Source organism: Neovison vison, chromosome 4, assembly GCF_020171115.1.
Source record: "Neovison vison isolate M4711 chromosome 4, ASM_NN_V1, whole genome shotgun sequence".
Taxonomy (NCBI): Eukaryota; Metazoa; Chordata; class Mammalia; order Carnivora; family Mustelidae; genus Neogale; species Neogale vison.
The window spans coordinates 213,524,446-213,542,032 of record NC_058094.1 but is presented as its reverse complement, the minus strand read 5'-3'; the positions used below and the strand labels follow the sequence as shown (position 1 = coordinate 213,542,032).

At 39.2% G+C, this 17,587-nt stretch overlaps 1 protein-coding gene across 8 annotated transcripts in view; it reads right to left on the bottom strand.

Annotated features, from left to right (window-relative positions):
* AGBL3 (AGBL carboxypeptidase 3) overlaps positions 1-15,734 on the bottom strand; it is a 56,239-nt gene extending 40,505 nt beyond the window's left edge. For 6 of the 8 annotated variants that reach the window (XM_044246606.1, XM_044246607.1, XM_044246608.1 and 3 more), the window contains exons 1-6: positions 15,206-15,734; positions 13,359-13,463; positions 12,165-12,225; positions 8,930-9,115; positions 2,900-3,007; positions 262-400 (exon numbers count right to left, since the gene is read on the bottom strand). In XM_044246606.1, the coding sequence (XP_044102541.1) occupies positions 262-400; positions 2,900-3,007; positions 8,930-9,115; positions 12,165-12,225; positions 13,359-13,463; positions 15,206-15,388 (782 nt within the window). In that variant the 5' untranslated portion in view covers positions 15,389-15,734. The remainder of the gene's footprint in view (positions 1-261; positions 401-2,899; positions 3,008-8,929; positions 9,116-12,164; positions 12,226-13,358; positions 13,464-15,205) is intronic. The other 2 variants (XM_044246613.1, XM_044246614.1) reach the window with 2 other exon arrangements.
* Between the last annotated feature and the right edge of the window lie 1,853 nt (positions 15,735-17,587).

The window sequence follows — 17,587 nt, the reverse complement described above, 5'->3', positions numbered from 1 at the left end:
CTCTGCCTACTTGTGATCTCTGTCAAATAAATAAACAAAATCTTTAAAAAAAAATGTACAGTACAGAAACCTGTTTGACTCAAGTTCAGAGTGAGTCCAGAATGTGAACCTTTTGTACCTCCTTTGAAATCGTCTCCAATTGGCATCATACCTCAGGGAACTGCAGTTCATTTAGGACTACTACAACTTTAATGTACCTAATACAGGAAATAATAAACAGCTGACAGTCTAGCTTCTCAAATAAAAATAATTAAAACCTACACTTTGACTACCTTCTGCAGATTTCCACTCTCAAACCTTGCTTCAAACGTCAAAGTATCATTATAGTCGTCCGCAGGCTGCTTCAGGGGTGTTCGGTTGCCCCCTACTCGGGAGTACACAAAACAGGGCTCCTTGTAAGCTGATGGCAGAAGAAGATCGTAATGTCAAGCCGTGTCTAAAGCATACAGATTATTCTGCATAGAATTTGGAAACACGGTCTAACTGAAGTGTCACTAAGGATTTTAAATTTTAAAGTAACTTGCCACTAACATACAAATTTGTTGAAATAAGAAAGTCTAAGTGCATTCAGACTGGAAAAGCAATGCCCAAAATAAATTCATGTATTTTTCTCACATTAAAAATATTTATTCTGCTTTTGATTATTATGGAGTAATTGGATCTGAACTAGCCCTTCCACTGTAACTAGCTATAAAGGTGGGCCAAAGAAAATGAGCGATTTTCACACATCTGGATAACATATATACTAGAGGGTTTGGGAAAAAAAAATACATCAAGTAAGGCCATGTCTAACCCTGGCTTTCTTCCTGGGAATACCGTCTGACTACATCTTAAGCAGGTGGCACTTATGGATAGTCGTGGAACGGTCTTACTGAGCTGAGGAGGCAAGGAAGTTGTGTGGGGCTGCTGAAATGTCTAAGGCAGAACACCAGGGCGAAGAAAGCTACATAGACAAAGGGCCTCAACAGTCTACACGGTGGTTCCCCAGTCCTTGGCTGGGGGCTTGGCTGGAGAAGCACAGGATAAGACTCAACAAGGTAAGAGAGTGTTACTGTGGGGCTGAGATATCAGATATACCATTCTAGAATATACTGTAATTCTAAACCATTCAGAATGGAAAGAATTCATTGAATACCTCAGCCATTCAATCATGGCTCCAGAAAGGCTGCATGTTAGGTGTAAGTACCACATCCAGGGGCAAGGACAATGACCTAGGATCAATTGACTAAGACAAAATGAAAATAGATCTGTCCTTATTTAAAAAAAAAAATAAATAAAACCAGGGTGGGTGGCTCAGTTGGTTAAGCGTCTGCTTTCAGCTCAGGTCATGATCTCAGGGTCCTAGGACAGAGCCCCAATCAGGCTTCCTGCTCAGGAGGGAGCCTGCCCCCTCCGCTGCTCCCCATGTTCTCTCTCTCTCTCAAATAAATAAATGAATAAAATTAAAAAAAGTAAATTAAAAAAATAAAACCAAACCTGAAAGAAGCAAAATAATCTGCCAGCAACTTAGCTGCCTACCAGAACAAAATTTGGCATAATTTTTTAAAAGAACATAATACAGACTCCTACTACATATCTTTCACAATGTCCTGCATAGGATTAGGAAAAGTTATGAAGCATGAAGAAAAGCAGGAAAAATGTGATCTATAGTCACACACACACACACATTTTCAACAAACCCCAAGATAACCCAGATGTTGGGATTAACAGGAGACTTTGAAAAAATATGTGTGTGTGTGTGTGTGTGTGTGTATGTGTATATATATGTATAAAAAATATGTATACACACACACACGCACACACACACACATACATACACACACATAGAATTGAAATGTGTGGAAGTTCTAAGGCAGGTTAGCCACATAAATATTTGAAATTAAATTTAAAAAATCAGAGATGCGTGTCTTTACCCTAGTTGTTAAAAAATACTAAGTATAGGATTTCTAGAATTGTTTACTATATAGGAAACAATCCTTATAAATTCTTCTGTTTTGCCAGCCCTTTAGATAAAATACATATGTTCCCTGGAAGTTATCTTAAGATCTAGAACTCTGACGGTGAAACTGTGCAGGAGTCCCATACTTCCTTACAAAGGTTAGGCTATAGGCTGAGACATCTATGTTTGTTAGCATACTATCCTAAAGTGGATATGAGATTTCGCGTTCCTAGGGTTCTCCAAGTACAAATATTGATCCTGACTGTTAAGAAAACTTTCCGGTGGGGCGCCTGGGTGGCTCAGTGGGTTAAGCCTCTGCTTTCAGCTCAGGCCATGATCTCAGGGTTCCGGGATCGAGCCCCGCATCGGGCTCTCTGATCAGCACGGAGCCTGCTTCCCCCTCTCTCTCTGCCTGCCTCTCTGCCTACTTGTGATCTCTATCTGTCAAATAAAAAAATAAGATCTTTAAAAAAAAAAAAGAAAACTTTCTGGAAAGAAAAGAAAAGTTTTTTTCTTAGATGTTACTTGCAGTGTGGGGTATCTTCCCTTTTAATGATGAAACCTCAAGAAACTACCAAACTGGTATGAAATGAAAAGAAGGTCACCTGACAGATTACATGAATGTGACCTATAAATAGAACAGCAACAATAGTTGTTGAACACTCCAGTGGGTTTATCTTTGAAAACTGATGTGAAGCGTAATTCCTTCTAAATATAACTCTCCATTGTAGTGGACAATAGGTTCTATAAAGTAACTTTGCATAAACTGCCGTACACCGTCAAGAATATAATCAGCACTGAGTCCAGATTTCAGTCAGTCTGTAACCAAACATCGTGATGGGGAAAGGGACTTCCTGGTAATCTGCAGTTTCCATTATAAGCAGCAAAACAAATATAATTAAGGGATGAATCTAGGCACCAAATTATATTTTAGAACAACATGTCTCATTATGTACCCACCATCTTCAGCTAGATAAACTACAGTGTTTTCCTTGGAGTTTGGATAAAGGGGTTCCATCTCTAGGCCTGTTGGGGTATACACTGGCTCAGGAAAAGAAGGAGTCCAATCTGGAAAAACAAAGAGAAAACTTGATTTGAATACTACTACTTAAAACAGGAAATTTTTTATTGCATGTTTTCAAATTATCCATCAGTATATCCAGGCTAATATTTAGTGTTTTACACAGGGCCTACCTATCCAGGCTTTCTCTCTTTCAACCATCCACCAAGCTAGCTATGGATGGTTCCATGGTGGCTGGACAGGGTTTAAGACAAAGCAGAAGTACATAGACTTTTGAGACCTAGGTCAATAATGACATGCTATTGCTTATGCCAAACTTGGTTTTGCTAAAGCAAATCACAGGCCATCCCATTTCAAGGTTTGGGGAAAAGACACTTCTTTTTTTTTTTTTTTTTTTTAAAGATTTTATTTATTTATTTATTTGACAGGTAGAGATCACAAGTAGGCAGAGAGTCAGGCAGAGAGAGAGAGAGAGGGAAGCAGGCTCCCCACTGAGCAGAGAGCCCGATGTGGGGCTCGATCCCAGGACCCCAAGATCATGACCTGAGCTGAAGGCAGTGGCTTACTTAACCCACTGAGCCACCCAGGTGCCCCGAAAAGACACTTCTTGATAGCAGGAGATGCAAGATGACATTACAAAAGATACATGGATGAAGAATTGTGGCTATTTTCTTTTTTTTAAGATTCTATTTATTTCTTTGACAGATCACAAGTACGCAGAGCAGCAGGCAGAGAGAGAGGGGAAAACATGCTCCCCATTGAGCAGAGACCCCGATGTGGGACTCGATCCCAGGACCCTGAAATCATGACCTGAGCCAAAGGCAGAGGCTTAACCCATTGAGCCACCCAGGCACCCCTGTGGCTATTTTTTTAAATTTAGTTAAATTTACATATTACATATAATGCAATGTACAGATCTTAACTGTACATTCAATGAGTTTTGACAAATACATAGATGTATATTTTCTTTTATTAAAAAGAAAACATAGTGCTGTACCTTTTTTTGAAGTGGTTTTACAGTTTTATACTCATGCCAACAATGTGTTAGGGTTCCAGTTGTTCCACATTTTAATATTTGGAGTTATCAGCCTTTAAATTTTTTAAAAATTTTGCCATTCTAGTATCAAGTGGTATCTCACTGTGATTTTTTATTTTCATTTCCCATGTTTAACACTTTTCCTCATTTATTAACCATTATATGTCTTCCTTTGAGCAATGTAATGTCTGTTCAACTCTTTTGCCCATTTCTAGTTAGTTTTCTTTTTATTATTGGTTTGAGGAATTATTCATGTAGTTTGCATACAAGTTCTTTGTCAGGTAAGTGCTGGGAATATTAGACTGTAGTTTGCCTTTTCATTTTGTTAATTATGTCTTTTGATGAGAAATTTTAAATTTTGATGAAGTCAAACTTATTTTCATTATTTCTTTTTTCTTTCTGGGTCCTCTCTAGAACTGTTCTTTTCCTGATTATGAAGATACTGCCCTATGTTTTCTTCAAGGAATATTATGATGTTAACTTTTACGCTTAGTCCTGTGACCTATCTTGAATTAATTTTTTTGTGTGCTGAGGTTTATTTTTTCTACATGGACACCAGGTTGTTATAGCACCAATTATTAAAAAGACTTATCCCACCAGATTTCTTTGGTGACTGTATCAAAAATAATTTGGTCTTAAATGTGTTGTCTAGTTCCAGATTCTATTCTGAATTGGCCAATTACTTGTGCTCATTTTAAAAATCTACTGAAACATACTTCTACCCATAATTCACATGCCCAGAAATAAACCAAATGTTTAAACAAAATGTTTATGAGGAATTATACTTATGAGAAGTACAAAACTGAAGAACAAAGAAATACAGTTCTGTGCTTTATCACAAAGCATCTATCACTTAGATCAAGATTACACTGCCAGCCCAACTCATACCCCCTTCTAATCACTTGCTCCTCCTTCCCCTTGAACTATAACCATTAACCTTATCATAACATAATCGCTTCTTCATCTGCCTTTATACTTTTATAATCTGCATATTCATATATATGCATAAATATATTGATATGATATTGATATGAAACTATAGCTTTGTTTTGCCTGTTTTTATACCTACATAAGTTGAATTCCATAATACACATTCTTCTCTTTTTTCACATATTTGTGAAATCAATCCATTTTGTGAAGCGTTGCTGTAATTTGTTCATTTTTCATTGCTATGCAATATGTTACTACATAAAAAATGCTATAACTTATTTATCCACTTCTACTTATAATGGACATTCAGGTCGTTTCAGGTTGACGCCATTACAAACAATGGTTCTGTGAAAAGTTTTATGCGTGTTCCTTGGAACACATGTGTCCACATTCCCCTTGGTTGTAGATCCTGAGGTAGGAATTCTAAATTTTCGGACATACATAGCTTCTGTTTTAGTTGACAATGCAAAGCTCTGAACCAACATTACATCCATCGGTAGCTTATGCTCTACGCTGTCATCATTGCTTAGTGCTTAGTTTAAGTTCAAATGTAAAATGTAGTCTTTTGGCTATTTGGAATAATGTTGCTATATTAACACTTACATGTAAGTTTTTGGGGGGTATATGTTTAATTTCTCATCAACATGTGTTACCAGATTTCAACCCCAGTTATGCCAGTATGTGTAAAGTGGGATTTTGATGTGGTATTAATTTGCATTTCCCAGGTGGCCACATCATCCAGCAGTCCAACCACTAGGTATTTACCCGAAAGAACTGAAATTAGGATCTTGAAGAGATATTAGATACTGGCACTCCCACATTCATTGCAGTATTGTGCAAAATAGCTAAGATGTGGAGACAATCTGAATGTCCATCAAGGGATAAATGATACAAAGAGAATGTGCTACACACACAGGGAGAGGGAGGCAGGGAGGGAGAGAAGACATAGAGAGGGAGGGCACAGGGAGAGAGAGAAAGAGAGAGAGAGAGATTATTCAGTCCTAAAAAAGGAAATCCTGCGATATGCAACAACATTGATGAACCCTGAGGACATGTGGCTAAATGAAGTTAGTCTGTATGGAAGGACAAATACCACACGATTCTACTTTATATAAAATATCTAAAATAGTCAAACTCAGAATCAGAGAGCGCAACGGTGGTCGCGGGGCCAGGAGCCAAGTGGGAGGGGAAAATGAGGAGCTACTAATCAACACATTCAAAGCTTCAGTAATGCAGGATGGGGGTGCCTGGGTGGTCAGTCCAAGTCATGACCCCAGGGTCCTGGGATCGAGCCCCGCATCAGGGCCCCTGCTTAGCAGGAAGCCTGCTTCTCCCTCTCCCCCACCCCCTGCTTGTGTTCCCTCTCTTGCTGTCTCTATGTCAAATAAATAAAATCTTATAAAAAAATGCAGGATGAATAAACTCTGTAACAACTCTGTGCCTCTAGCTGACAGTACTGCATCGCACACTTAAACATCTGCTGAGGGTAGCCCTCATGTTAAGTGCTTTTACCATAATAAAATAAATATAAAAACTAAAACAGTCAATACATATATGTAAAGATGTTCAATGTCACTCATAAATAAAGAATATACATGTTGAAAAACAACATATATGAAACAGTATCAGACTGCTGCAAATCAGGTTTAACTAAACAGTGTTTGTGAGTCTGTGGGCACACAGGCCCTCTCATTGCGTAGTAAAGGATTAATTCAGCAGGCCTGGGTTGTCCAAACTCTGTATACACCAAAGAAAGGTTTCACCCTTGTGAAACTCCTAGAAGGTAACTTCTCAGACTTTGGAATATCCTGCTTAATAAGAGTTTATCTGTCTACCTGGGGCTTTGGGTCATACCAGATAATTTATGCTAACAATGTGACTTATGGTAAAGGGACTTACACCATATGCTATCCACCTTAACAGGAAAGGCTAGAGACTGAATAACTAAGGTCGGCCATATGGGTACTCCATGGGGATAGGACTAGCCCCTAAAAGACATCATAGACACCAAAGCTTGGATGACCTTTCTTGACTGGCAAAACTTCATGTGTGTTATCATATCATGGCTGGGAGTATTAAACACTGTCTAGAAGATTCCATTGGAGGGGAGAACTGGAAACTTGTACCTGATCTCTGCTAGACTCTAGTCTATGTCCCTTTTGCATTTGCTGATTTTTTTTAACCTTTGATGATTTTAATATGTATCATTTCAATGTAATAAACCAAAACCATGAGTTTAACAGCTTTTTTTTTTTTTTTTGAGTTCTAGGAGTCCTTCTATAATCATTGAACCTGAGGGTAATCTTGAAGACCACCAACCACACTCATACAAATTTTTTATGACTGTACATTGTTATAGTTCCTTTTGAAGAGTAATTTGGTAGTATCCTTTTAACCAGAAACTCCAGAAATTTACTCTACAACTGTCATACACACACACACACACACACACACACACACACGGACACATATAAAAGAATGTTTATGAAGTTCTCTTTGTCAGAGCCAAAAACTGGAAACATCTAAAACTCACTGATAAGAGACCAGTTAAAAAAAGTATTGTTTATAATGAACTAATTTATGAAAAAAGGAGACTGGTCTATATGAGCTAATATGGAAAGACTTTCAAGATATATGATTGTGTAGGACAGCGTTCATTTGTAGCTGAACTGGAAAAGTTCTTTTTATAGCTGGGAAAGTCTGGATATCTAGCTTTGACAGTTGGCCAAGATAAGGAGAGTAAGATTTATAATGTGCTATTTAAAGTCTGAAAGTCCCCTGGTACCCACCATGGGCAGTTTGTTTACTGCTGGCTTTCATTTGGCAGAATCAGACAGCCTGACTTGACCGTATGGCCAGAGGGGCATAAACAACCAGCTGAGAACTTTTGACTTGAAGTCTTCTGAAGCATATATATGTGGAGAGGGGGAGAGGGGAGGGGAGAGAGGCACTTCTCCTTTCCCCTCTTTCTCTGTTTACTAGGTAATATAAAGAGATAACTTAGTTTATAAGAATGCCCAAGTAGCATCTGATTTAAGTACGCAATATAGTAAATAGAAACAATTATAGCAAGTATAGCTGTTTTTAAATTTTATTCGCTAGTGAATGTCTAATAAGATCTCCACCCAGCAATAATGTATGTGCTACAATCAACACAAAGTGAAAAACAGTGGCACTGAGGAGGTGATGGGCAATGGAAATGTTTCTGTTATTTGGGTGTGAGGACTGGGAAGACAAGGCTGAAACACACTGAATGAAAAACTAAATTTGGGACTGCATATATACCGAAACACAAAAATAGTCACTAAAATATGCCCTCTTTGGGTCCATAAAACATACATTAAAGGAAAGAAGCAGAAAGAAGGTAAGGAGAGAAAAAAAGACAGAGGGACATAAAGATATAAAAAATAAGAAAGGAAGAGAAGCGGAAAAAAGGGAGGAAGAAAGGCAAAAGAGGATAAAGATGAATAGAAGAGAAGAAAGATACTCAGTGGGGGTAGTGGGGAGCAAGAGACAGGGAGAAAACAGGAGCAAGACTGCACAGCCTCTGGCATGCTCTGTCCGTGACCTCACTTTATACAGGACTTTGGATGTGACCGGAACAGTCACGCTATTTCGAATTGTTTAGAATTACAAAATTCTGGCACATGTTTTAAGTCCCTCTTTTAAGCACATGTGGCTTCTGAACACTTGAAATGTGGCTGATCTGAGCTAAAATGCAAGTGTAAATGCACACCAGATTTCAAAGACTTCATATGAAAAAAAAGAATGTAAAATATTTTGGATAAATTTGGGTTAAATAAAATATGTATTTGAAATCAATTTCACGTGTTTCTTTTTCCTTTTTTAAGTGTGGCCACTAGAAAATTTTCAATGACACTTATAGCTCATGTTATATTCCTCTTAGAATGCACTATTCTGACACCATGAGTCTCCTCATTAAAATTAAGGTTGGAAAGTTCATTTGCTAATATTTGGATTCCAAAAACTGCTAAGAACATACCGATATGCTGGACCTTTTCATCAATGACCTCACAGTGGTACGGCCACCGTGTTGGGCTCAGCGGACCAGAGGAAGAGACACCATATAAATCTCGTGGTTCCCGAAGACGTGGCACCCATCTCCCTAGTTGATATTCCAATAGTATCTGAGTAGTTCGGGGGAAAAATGGGTCACTAATAGAGTCAGCTGAAAAAAGATTCAAACACAATCATGAGAGATAAGAAGCAAAATGCCAATTCCTTTAATTTTTTTTTATTTTTTTTAAAGATTTTATTTATTTATTTGACAGAGAGAAATCACAAGTAGATGGAGAGGCAGGCAGAGAGAGAGAGAGAGAGGGAAGCAGGCTCCCTGCTGAGCAGAGAGCCCGATGCGGGACTCGATCCCAGGATTCTGAGATCATGACCTGAGCCGAAGGCAGCGGCTTAACCCACTGAGCCACCCAGGCGCCCCAATTCCTTTAATTTTTAAATATATTCCTTTTCCCCTTCCAATACCATTAATTTGTGAGTATTTATGAATATCATTTTATAAGTCAAGCCATTTAAAAAAATAAAATTACTATTGAAGGGACGCCTGGGTGGCTCAGTCGGTTAAGCTGCTGCCTTTGGCTTGGGTCATGATCCTGCCAGGGTCCTAGGATCAAGTCCCGCATCGGGCTCCTTGCTTGGCAGGAAGCCTGCTTCTCTCTCTGCCTCTGCCTGCCACTCTGCCTGCTTGTGCACGCGCGCTCTCTCTTTCTCTCTGACAAATAAATAAATAAATAAATAAAATCTTAAAAAAGATTACTACTAAAATTTTGTAACAGTTGATCTTCACAAGAGCTAAAAAGTAGTTGCTGATCTCAGATATTATTAATTTATGCTAAATTCTAGATGCTACTCCAAAACCATTTTATTTCTTGTAGCTTTTCTAGCAAACAGTCTACTGTTGAGTCTTTTTTTTTTTTTTAAATATTTTATTTATTTGAAATAGAGACTGAAAGAGCACAAGCTAGGGAAGGGGCAGAGGGAAAGGGAGTTGGACAAGCAAACTCACTACTGAGCATGTAGCCTGATGTGGGGCTGGACCCAAGGACCCCGAGACCCAGGACCCCCCCAGATAATGACCTAACTGGAGTCAGACGCATAACTGACTGAGCCACCGAGGCACACCTACTGTAGTCTTCTTAAACTTAATCATACTGAGGCAACCATCGGTCCAACAGGTTAATACACCCCATGACCATAATTCCTCACCACCATTTCTTATTCTCAAAGGTTGCTTGTGCATTCTCAGTCACAACTTTCTCTCAGTTCTCATTCTAGGGTCACTGTGTGACACAACACCAAGATATTAACACACATATAATATAATGGGGTCTCCCCGAGTAGGTAGTGCAGAGGCCCTATCTCTTTCAATGGGATAGCTGTGGGGTATCAAATTGTTGTGGATAACCTCCCCTCCCTAAGCTCACATACCTTGTCTTTTACGATGCTACACTTTCTGGTTTTCTCCCTAGCTTTCACATACTTGGTTTTCCACTGGTCTCACTGACTCCTCTTGTTCTACTACCTCCAAACATGGCTTTTTACCTAGATTTAGTTTTGAGCTATTTTTGTATAATAGCAGATAGAGCAAGTTGGACTAGGAGTCAGACAAACTGAGTTCTATCACTTTGTTTCTTTACAATTTTGCTTGGCTAATGCAGCCTTGCTGAACATAAATTTTACTATATGTGAATAAGGAATAATAACACCTTCCCTTGCTATTCCTCAGAATTGTTATTTAGATCCATTTATGCAACAGTTTTAAGCATCTACTATTTCAATATGTGAACAGACCACATTCTGTCTAATTTATGGTATGACTCAAAAATGGCAAGGCAGCTATGAGTTAGGAAATAAAATTAGATCTATATCTCTTATTATTCATAAATGTAAATTATAAGGAAATTAAATACCAAAACTCAATGTATTTAGAGAAAACTTAGATGATCTATTGATGACTTTGGGGTAGGGAAGCTTAACAGATTTAAAAATAAAGAGCCATAAATAAATGATAAATTTAACATCAAAATAATTCTAAATAATGGAAGCAACATTAAAAAAGGATTACTGTGAACAGGCAATTCATTGTAAGAGTGACTATAGGGGCGCCTGGGTGGCTCAGTGGGTTAAAGCCTCTGCCTTCGGCTCAGGTCATGATCTCAGGGTCCTACGGTTAAGCCCCGCATCAGGCTCTCTGCTCTCTCTCTGCCTGCCTCTCTGCCTACTTGTGATCTCTGTCCGTCAAATAAATAAATAAAAGCTTAAAAAAAACAGAGTGACTATAGACAAGCATATAAAATAGTTCTCAATTTCTTCAGCAATAAAGGAAACGCTAGTTGAAAACAGTGAGTTACCTCATTTCTTCCAACAGACTGGCAAAATTTTAAAAAGAAAAAAATGGATGGTAAGAAGTTCATAAATTAGTACTAAAATTTTCTCTGAGTATGGATATAGATATGCATACAAATGCAAAGAAAAAGGTCTAGAAGGATACATACCAAACTGAGAATAGTAGGTATCTCAAAAGATTTGTTTTAGGATGATGGTTAAAAAGAAAGAAAGAAACAAACAAGCACACAAACAAAGGCAGAAAGAGAAAAAGGAAAGAAAAAGAAGAAAAAAAGAAAAATTAAAGCCTTATCTCCAATTTCAGATTATTTGGGATACATATGTGAATATTGAGAAGAAATATTTTAGATACACACTAAAAAAAACCTCTAAATACAACTCTAAATGTATAAATTTTAAAAACCAAGTATACAGCAAGAGTCCACATATATGTGCATTTGCAAATGAACCACTTATTAAGGAAACTCTTTAAACAGGCATACTTCATTTAAACAAACTGTACTTCAAAAACACTGTGCCCATTATAACGAGTCATACGGTAAATTTAAAGAGCTAGTTATTTAAAGAAATGCCTGTGTAAATCCTTATGTTAAGTGTATTCCTTTATAAAGTAGTGACCACTTTTATTTAGTTTCATTAAATATATTAGGTTTACCTAAAACCTCAAAAGTTTGAGCTCCAAAGAGTCTTATAAAAGTGGATACATTTTCTTTCCTTATCCAATATCAGAATACACTTCTGTATTATTCAATCTGAATTTTTTCTAGTTTCTTCATTTCCTTATTTTTCACTGACCTTGAGTGAACACTCAAGGTCTTACCCTAAAGAGAAAGGAGAATATATGGATAAGTTCAAACCTGTTAAAAGTGCACACTGGTGGATATCTTCGCTTACGAATTTCATGAAGTTATCCTCATCCTAAAACAGGAGAGTTTTAAGATATTTTTAAGAGTTTTAAGATATTTAAAAAAAACCCCAACAGTTTCCAGAAATTTTTTACATCTATTTTAGTACTTAGAATTGAGCACATCTTTCTATTCCTTAATGAATGAAAAAAATCAAAGGACTATTATGGGCGACTGGTCTCGAAGTGTGCAATACTTCAAATACCCCGAAATCTTCAAGTTTTCATCTTTCATCCCCCTTCTTTCATTGGGTAAGGTCATATTAATGACTATACAGAGGGAATAAAGTTTAAAGATTCTCAGTAAACCTGGCAAAATAATTTAAACTATGAATAAAGTTAACCAAAAGAAAAAAAAAAAGCAGCATAGAAAGCCATGGACTTAAAGAGTGATACATTATTTGAAGGAGCTTATTTGGGGACCTTAAGTTATATACCTGATAATTTATATTTTATAAAAATCTGAAGGAAATCTCTCATAAATATGTAATAGAACTAAACTATTTTGAGGGGCGCCTGGGTGGCTCAGTGGGTTAAAGCCTCTGCCTTCGGCTCAGGCCATGATCCCAGGGTCCTGGAATGGAGCCCTGCGTCGGGCTCTTTGCTCAGCAGGGAGCCTGCTTCCTCCTCTCTCTCTCCCTGGCTACTTGTGATCTCTGTCAAATAAATAAATAAAATCTTAAAAAAATATATTTTGAAATACTGCATTTTGCTTTGCCCTTTTTCTTCCTCCATGTCCTTTCCTTTCTTACATCAGAGCCACATTAATCCTATTATGGTGATACACAGTAGGTTTAGAACATAGGGGATCCACTATTATGATACCTGTTATGATGTAACAGAATTAATACATCTAACTGAACATGAGTTATAAAAACCTTAGTAATGATTTAAAACACAGGTAAGTAAAACTCAGAAGAACCTTAGCCAAAATATTTCCCACAAAATATCAATATTTTGAGATCAATATCTCTTTCTAGATAAGGCATACCACACATAGTAATGTCTTAGCCTTAAAATTATTTTCCAACCTCAGTGACAAGTGATTTAAACACCTAATTGATTTTTACATCCAACTGATTTTATTGGGAATTTGTAACACAAGTTTTATCTGAAATTAAGTGGGATAAAATTGAGAAAAACTTACTGATTCATCATCACTGATCGTTCTGTCTGAATAGTCTTCCTTTTCTGAATCTTCTGACATTTCTTCCAATGTCTGACTTGAAATTTCTTTTATTATGGAGGTAGGCTGTAAAACAATTTCTAAGGAACTTATTTTCTGTTTAACCTGAAGGTTTTTATTACATTAAATGAGTAACCCCCACTCTATATAATTGTATTTAACAGTGACAACAGGCTTCTCTAAAAGCTAAATTAGGACACAGCTAATTAAACATTCATTTTCAAATATTTGAAGAAATTTTCCATTTCCATAAAAAAGAGACAAAATCACAATAAAAGACTAATCAAATAAATAATTGAAAAAAGAAATATCCAGGCTACACAGCCAAATCATTTACATCCTGTATTTACACTGCCACAGGGCATAGCAAGTTAAGAATGATCCCAAGCCATTTAAAAAGATCATGAATCACAGAAAATCTATAGTTACTTACTCATGCAATGAAATCTAACAATATAGCAAAGGAAACAGTCAACGAAACAAAAAGGCAACCTTCAGAATACTAGAAGATAATTGCAAATGACATTATAGATAAAGGCTGGTATCCAAGGCCTATAAAGAACTTCTCAAATTTAACACCCAAAAAACAAATAATCAAGTCAAAAAATGGGCAGAACACATGAACAGACACTTTTCCAAAGAATACATACAAATGGCTAACAGACACAAGAAAAATGTTCAACATCATTAGCCATCATGGAAATTCAAACCAAAACCACATTGAGATACCACCTTGCCCCACTCAGAACAGCTTAATATTGACAAGGCAAGAAACAGCAAATGTTCGAGAGGCTGTGGAGAAAGGGGAACCCTCTTACACTGTTGTTGGGAATACGAGCTGGTGCAACCATTTTGGAAAACAGTGTGGAGGTTCCTCAAAAAGTTAAAAATAGAGCTACCCTACCACCCAGCAATTGCACTACTGGGTATTTACCCCAAAGATACAGTTGTAGTGAAAAGAAGGGCCACATCCATTCCAGTGTTCATAGCAGCAAATGTTTACAATAGCCAAACTGTGGAAAGGGCCGAGATGCCCTTCAACAGACGAATGGATAAAAATGTGGTCCATACATACAATGGAATATTACTCAGCCATCAGAAAGGATAAATACCCACCATTTGCATCAACATGGATGGAACTGGAGGGGACACAGAAAGACAATTATCATGGTTTCACTTATTTGTGGAACATAAGTATCAGCATGGAGGACATTAGGTGAATGAAGGAAAAAATGAAGGTGGGGGGGAAATCAAAGGGAAGATGAACCATGAGAGACTGTGGACTCCATTTAACAAACTGAGGGTTTTAGACCGGAGGGGGTGGGGGAATGAGTTGACCCGGTGATGGGTATTAAGGAGGGCAGGTATATTGCACCGAGCACTGGGTATCATATGCAAACAAGGAGTCATGGAACACTACATCAAAAACTAATGATGTACTAAAGGATGACTAACATAATAAACAATTTTAAAAAAGAAATATAATTTACTTTTTTTTGTGCTTAATTTTCAATGGACCAAAAGGTCAAATTACCACAATACACTTTTCTCTTTATATTTGAGTTAATATTCTGTAGATGTTCTCTGTTCTATTATTCCATTATTCTTACTTTAATCTCAATAGCGATCAGGTTCTACTGGCCATGACCAGTACTCCTCCTAGGCAAGCATCCTCCAAAGTGGTTATTAAGACAATGGAGAAACAGAAATTCCTTGCTAAGATTCTATTATTTTTTGAGAGACCAAAGGAACTTGCCAATTTCAAGTCTACCGGTTTATGCTCCTCTCCACAGAGAGCGAATACCTACTAAGGCAACAGAGAAGACACCTCCTCCAGTATTCAGAGACTTCAGTCTCAACCCGGGGATCACCACAACCCCAAGTCTGGAAAACTTGGCATAAACCCTGATTCTGCTTCCTTCCGAGGCACAGCAGCGCGCTGACCTGCTGTCATGGAGAAGCTGGGCTTCAGGAAAGCCGCACACACACATTGGCTAATGGGCGCTTCCCGGGTAGCTTCCGCGTCTGCGGCCGAAGAGGCAAAAGCAGACGCTTCCAAGCCCAGCTGCGCGGGGCAGGCCTGCGGCCACGCACCGTCACTTTCTCGGTGGGGAGGACTGAGCACTTTTAAGCCGCAAGTCGAGTCGGTAAGGGGCTGCTCCCACCCTCACTTCTGGAGCCGGCAATATGGGGAGGAGCTCATTTTCTGGAACGCGCGGTCGCTTCGGGCAAGGGGCGTCGGGTGTGCGATGTCTTCTCCCTCTCCACCGCCTCGGCCGGGCCCTCGTCCCCGCCCGGAGTCCTCTGGCCTGGCCGGTCGTCCCCGCCGCGGTCCTACCGGAGATACCCAGAGTCTAGCGGCTCCAAGGAACGCCGCTGTAGTTAACAGCCTCAGCCACGCCCTTCCCCGAGAGGCGACGCCTACTCGTTTCTAGGGCAACGGCACACCCTCCCTCGCGAGACTCCCGACAGCCCTCGGGAATCACCTAGCGACCGGGGCAGAGGAGAACAGCTCGCAGGGGATTTGGGGCGAGGAAGGGGAGAGCCCAGGGGATGACGGGAACTAGGGGCTGAGTTGCTAGGGGCGGGGAATCCCCAGCTTCGGTAGGGTCGTGGCGGGGTAGTTTAGGAGCCGGGAAGCCGGAGCCTCGGTTTGTCTCAGCTTCTGCACGTCGGTTGTTTGCCATGTCCTTTCTCTGAGGAGGCAGTAGAGCGGACTGGTTAAGACTTAGACTTTGGTGGTCTTTCTGCCCACACCAAGCTGCATTCTGCAGGGTCGTGTGACTAATCATCTTTTTTTTTTTTTTTTTTAAAGATTTTATTTATTTATTTGACAGACAGAGATCACAAGCAGGCAGAGAGGCAGGCAGAGAGAGAGGAGGAAGCAGGCTCTCTGCTGAGTAGAGAGCCTGACGTGGGGCTCGATCCCAGGACTCTGAGATCATGACCTGAGCCAAAGGCAGCGGCCTAACCCACTGAGCCACCCAGGTGCCCCGACTAATCATCTTTATTCCGAAAGCGACACTTCTCTCTAAACAAACTCAACACACACGAAACAGGCAAACACATCAAAAAATGGGCAGAAGATATGAACAGACACTTCTCCAATCAAGACATACAAATGGCTATCAGACACATGAAAAAATGTTCATCATCACTAGCCATTAGGGAGATTCAAATTAAAACCACATTGAGATATCACCTTACACCAGTTAGAATGGCCAAAATTAACAAGACAGGAAACAACATGTCTTGGAGAGGATGTGGAGAAAGGGGAACACTCTTACACTGTTGGTGGGAATGCAAGTTGGTACAGCCACTTTGGAAAACAGTGTGGAGATTCCTCAAGAAATTAAAAACAGAGCTTCCCTATGACCCTGCAATTGCACTCCTGGGTATTTACCCCAAAGATACAGATGTCATGAAAAGAAGGGCCATCTGTACCCCAATGTTTATAGCAGCAATGGCCACAGTCGCCAAACTATGGAAAGAACCAAGATGCCCTTCAACGGATGAATGGATAAGGAAGATGTGGTCCATATACACTATGGAGTATTATGCCTCCATCAGAAAGGATGAATACCCAACTTTTGTAGCAACATGGACGGGACTGGAAGAGATTATGCTGAGTGAAATAAGTCAAGCAGAGAGAGTCAATTATCATATGGTTTCACTTATTTGTGGAGCATAACAAATAGCATGGAGGACAAGGGGCGTTAGAGAGGAGTAGGGAATTTGGGTAAATTGGAAGGGGAGGTGAACCATGAGAGACTATGGACTCTGAAAAACAATCTGAGGGGTTTGAAGTTGGGGGGGGTGGGAGGTTGGGGTACCAGGTGGTGGGTATTATAGAGGGCATGGCTTGCATGGAGCACTGGGTGTGGTGAAAAAATAATGAATAAGGGGCGCCTGGGTGGCTCAGTGGGTTAAGCCGCTGCCTTCGGCTCAGGTCGTGATCTCGGGGTCCTGGGATCGAGTCCCGCATCGGGCTCTCTGCTCAGCGGGGAGCCTGCTTCCCTCTCTCTCTCTCTCTCCCTGCCTCTCCACCTACTTGTGATTTCTCTCTGTCAAATAAATAAATAAAATCTTTAAAAAAACAATAATGTTTTTCTGAAAATAAATAAATTGAAAAAAAAATACTGGATAGAGGAGTGATAGACAATACTCATAACTCTGACCAGCTCAAAGAT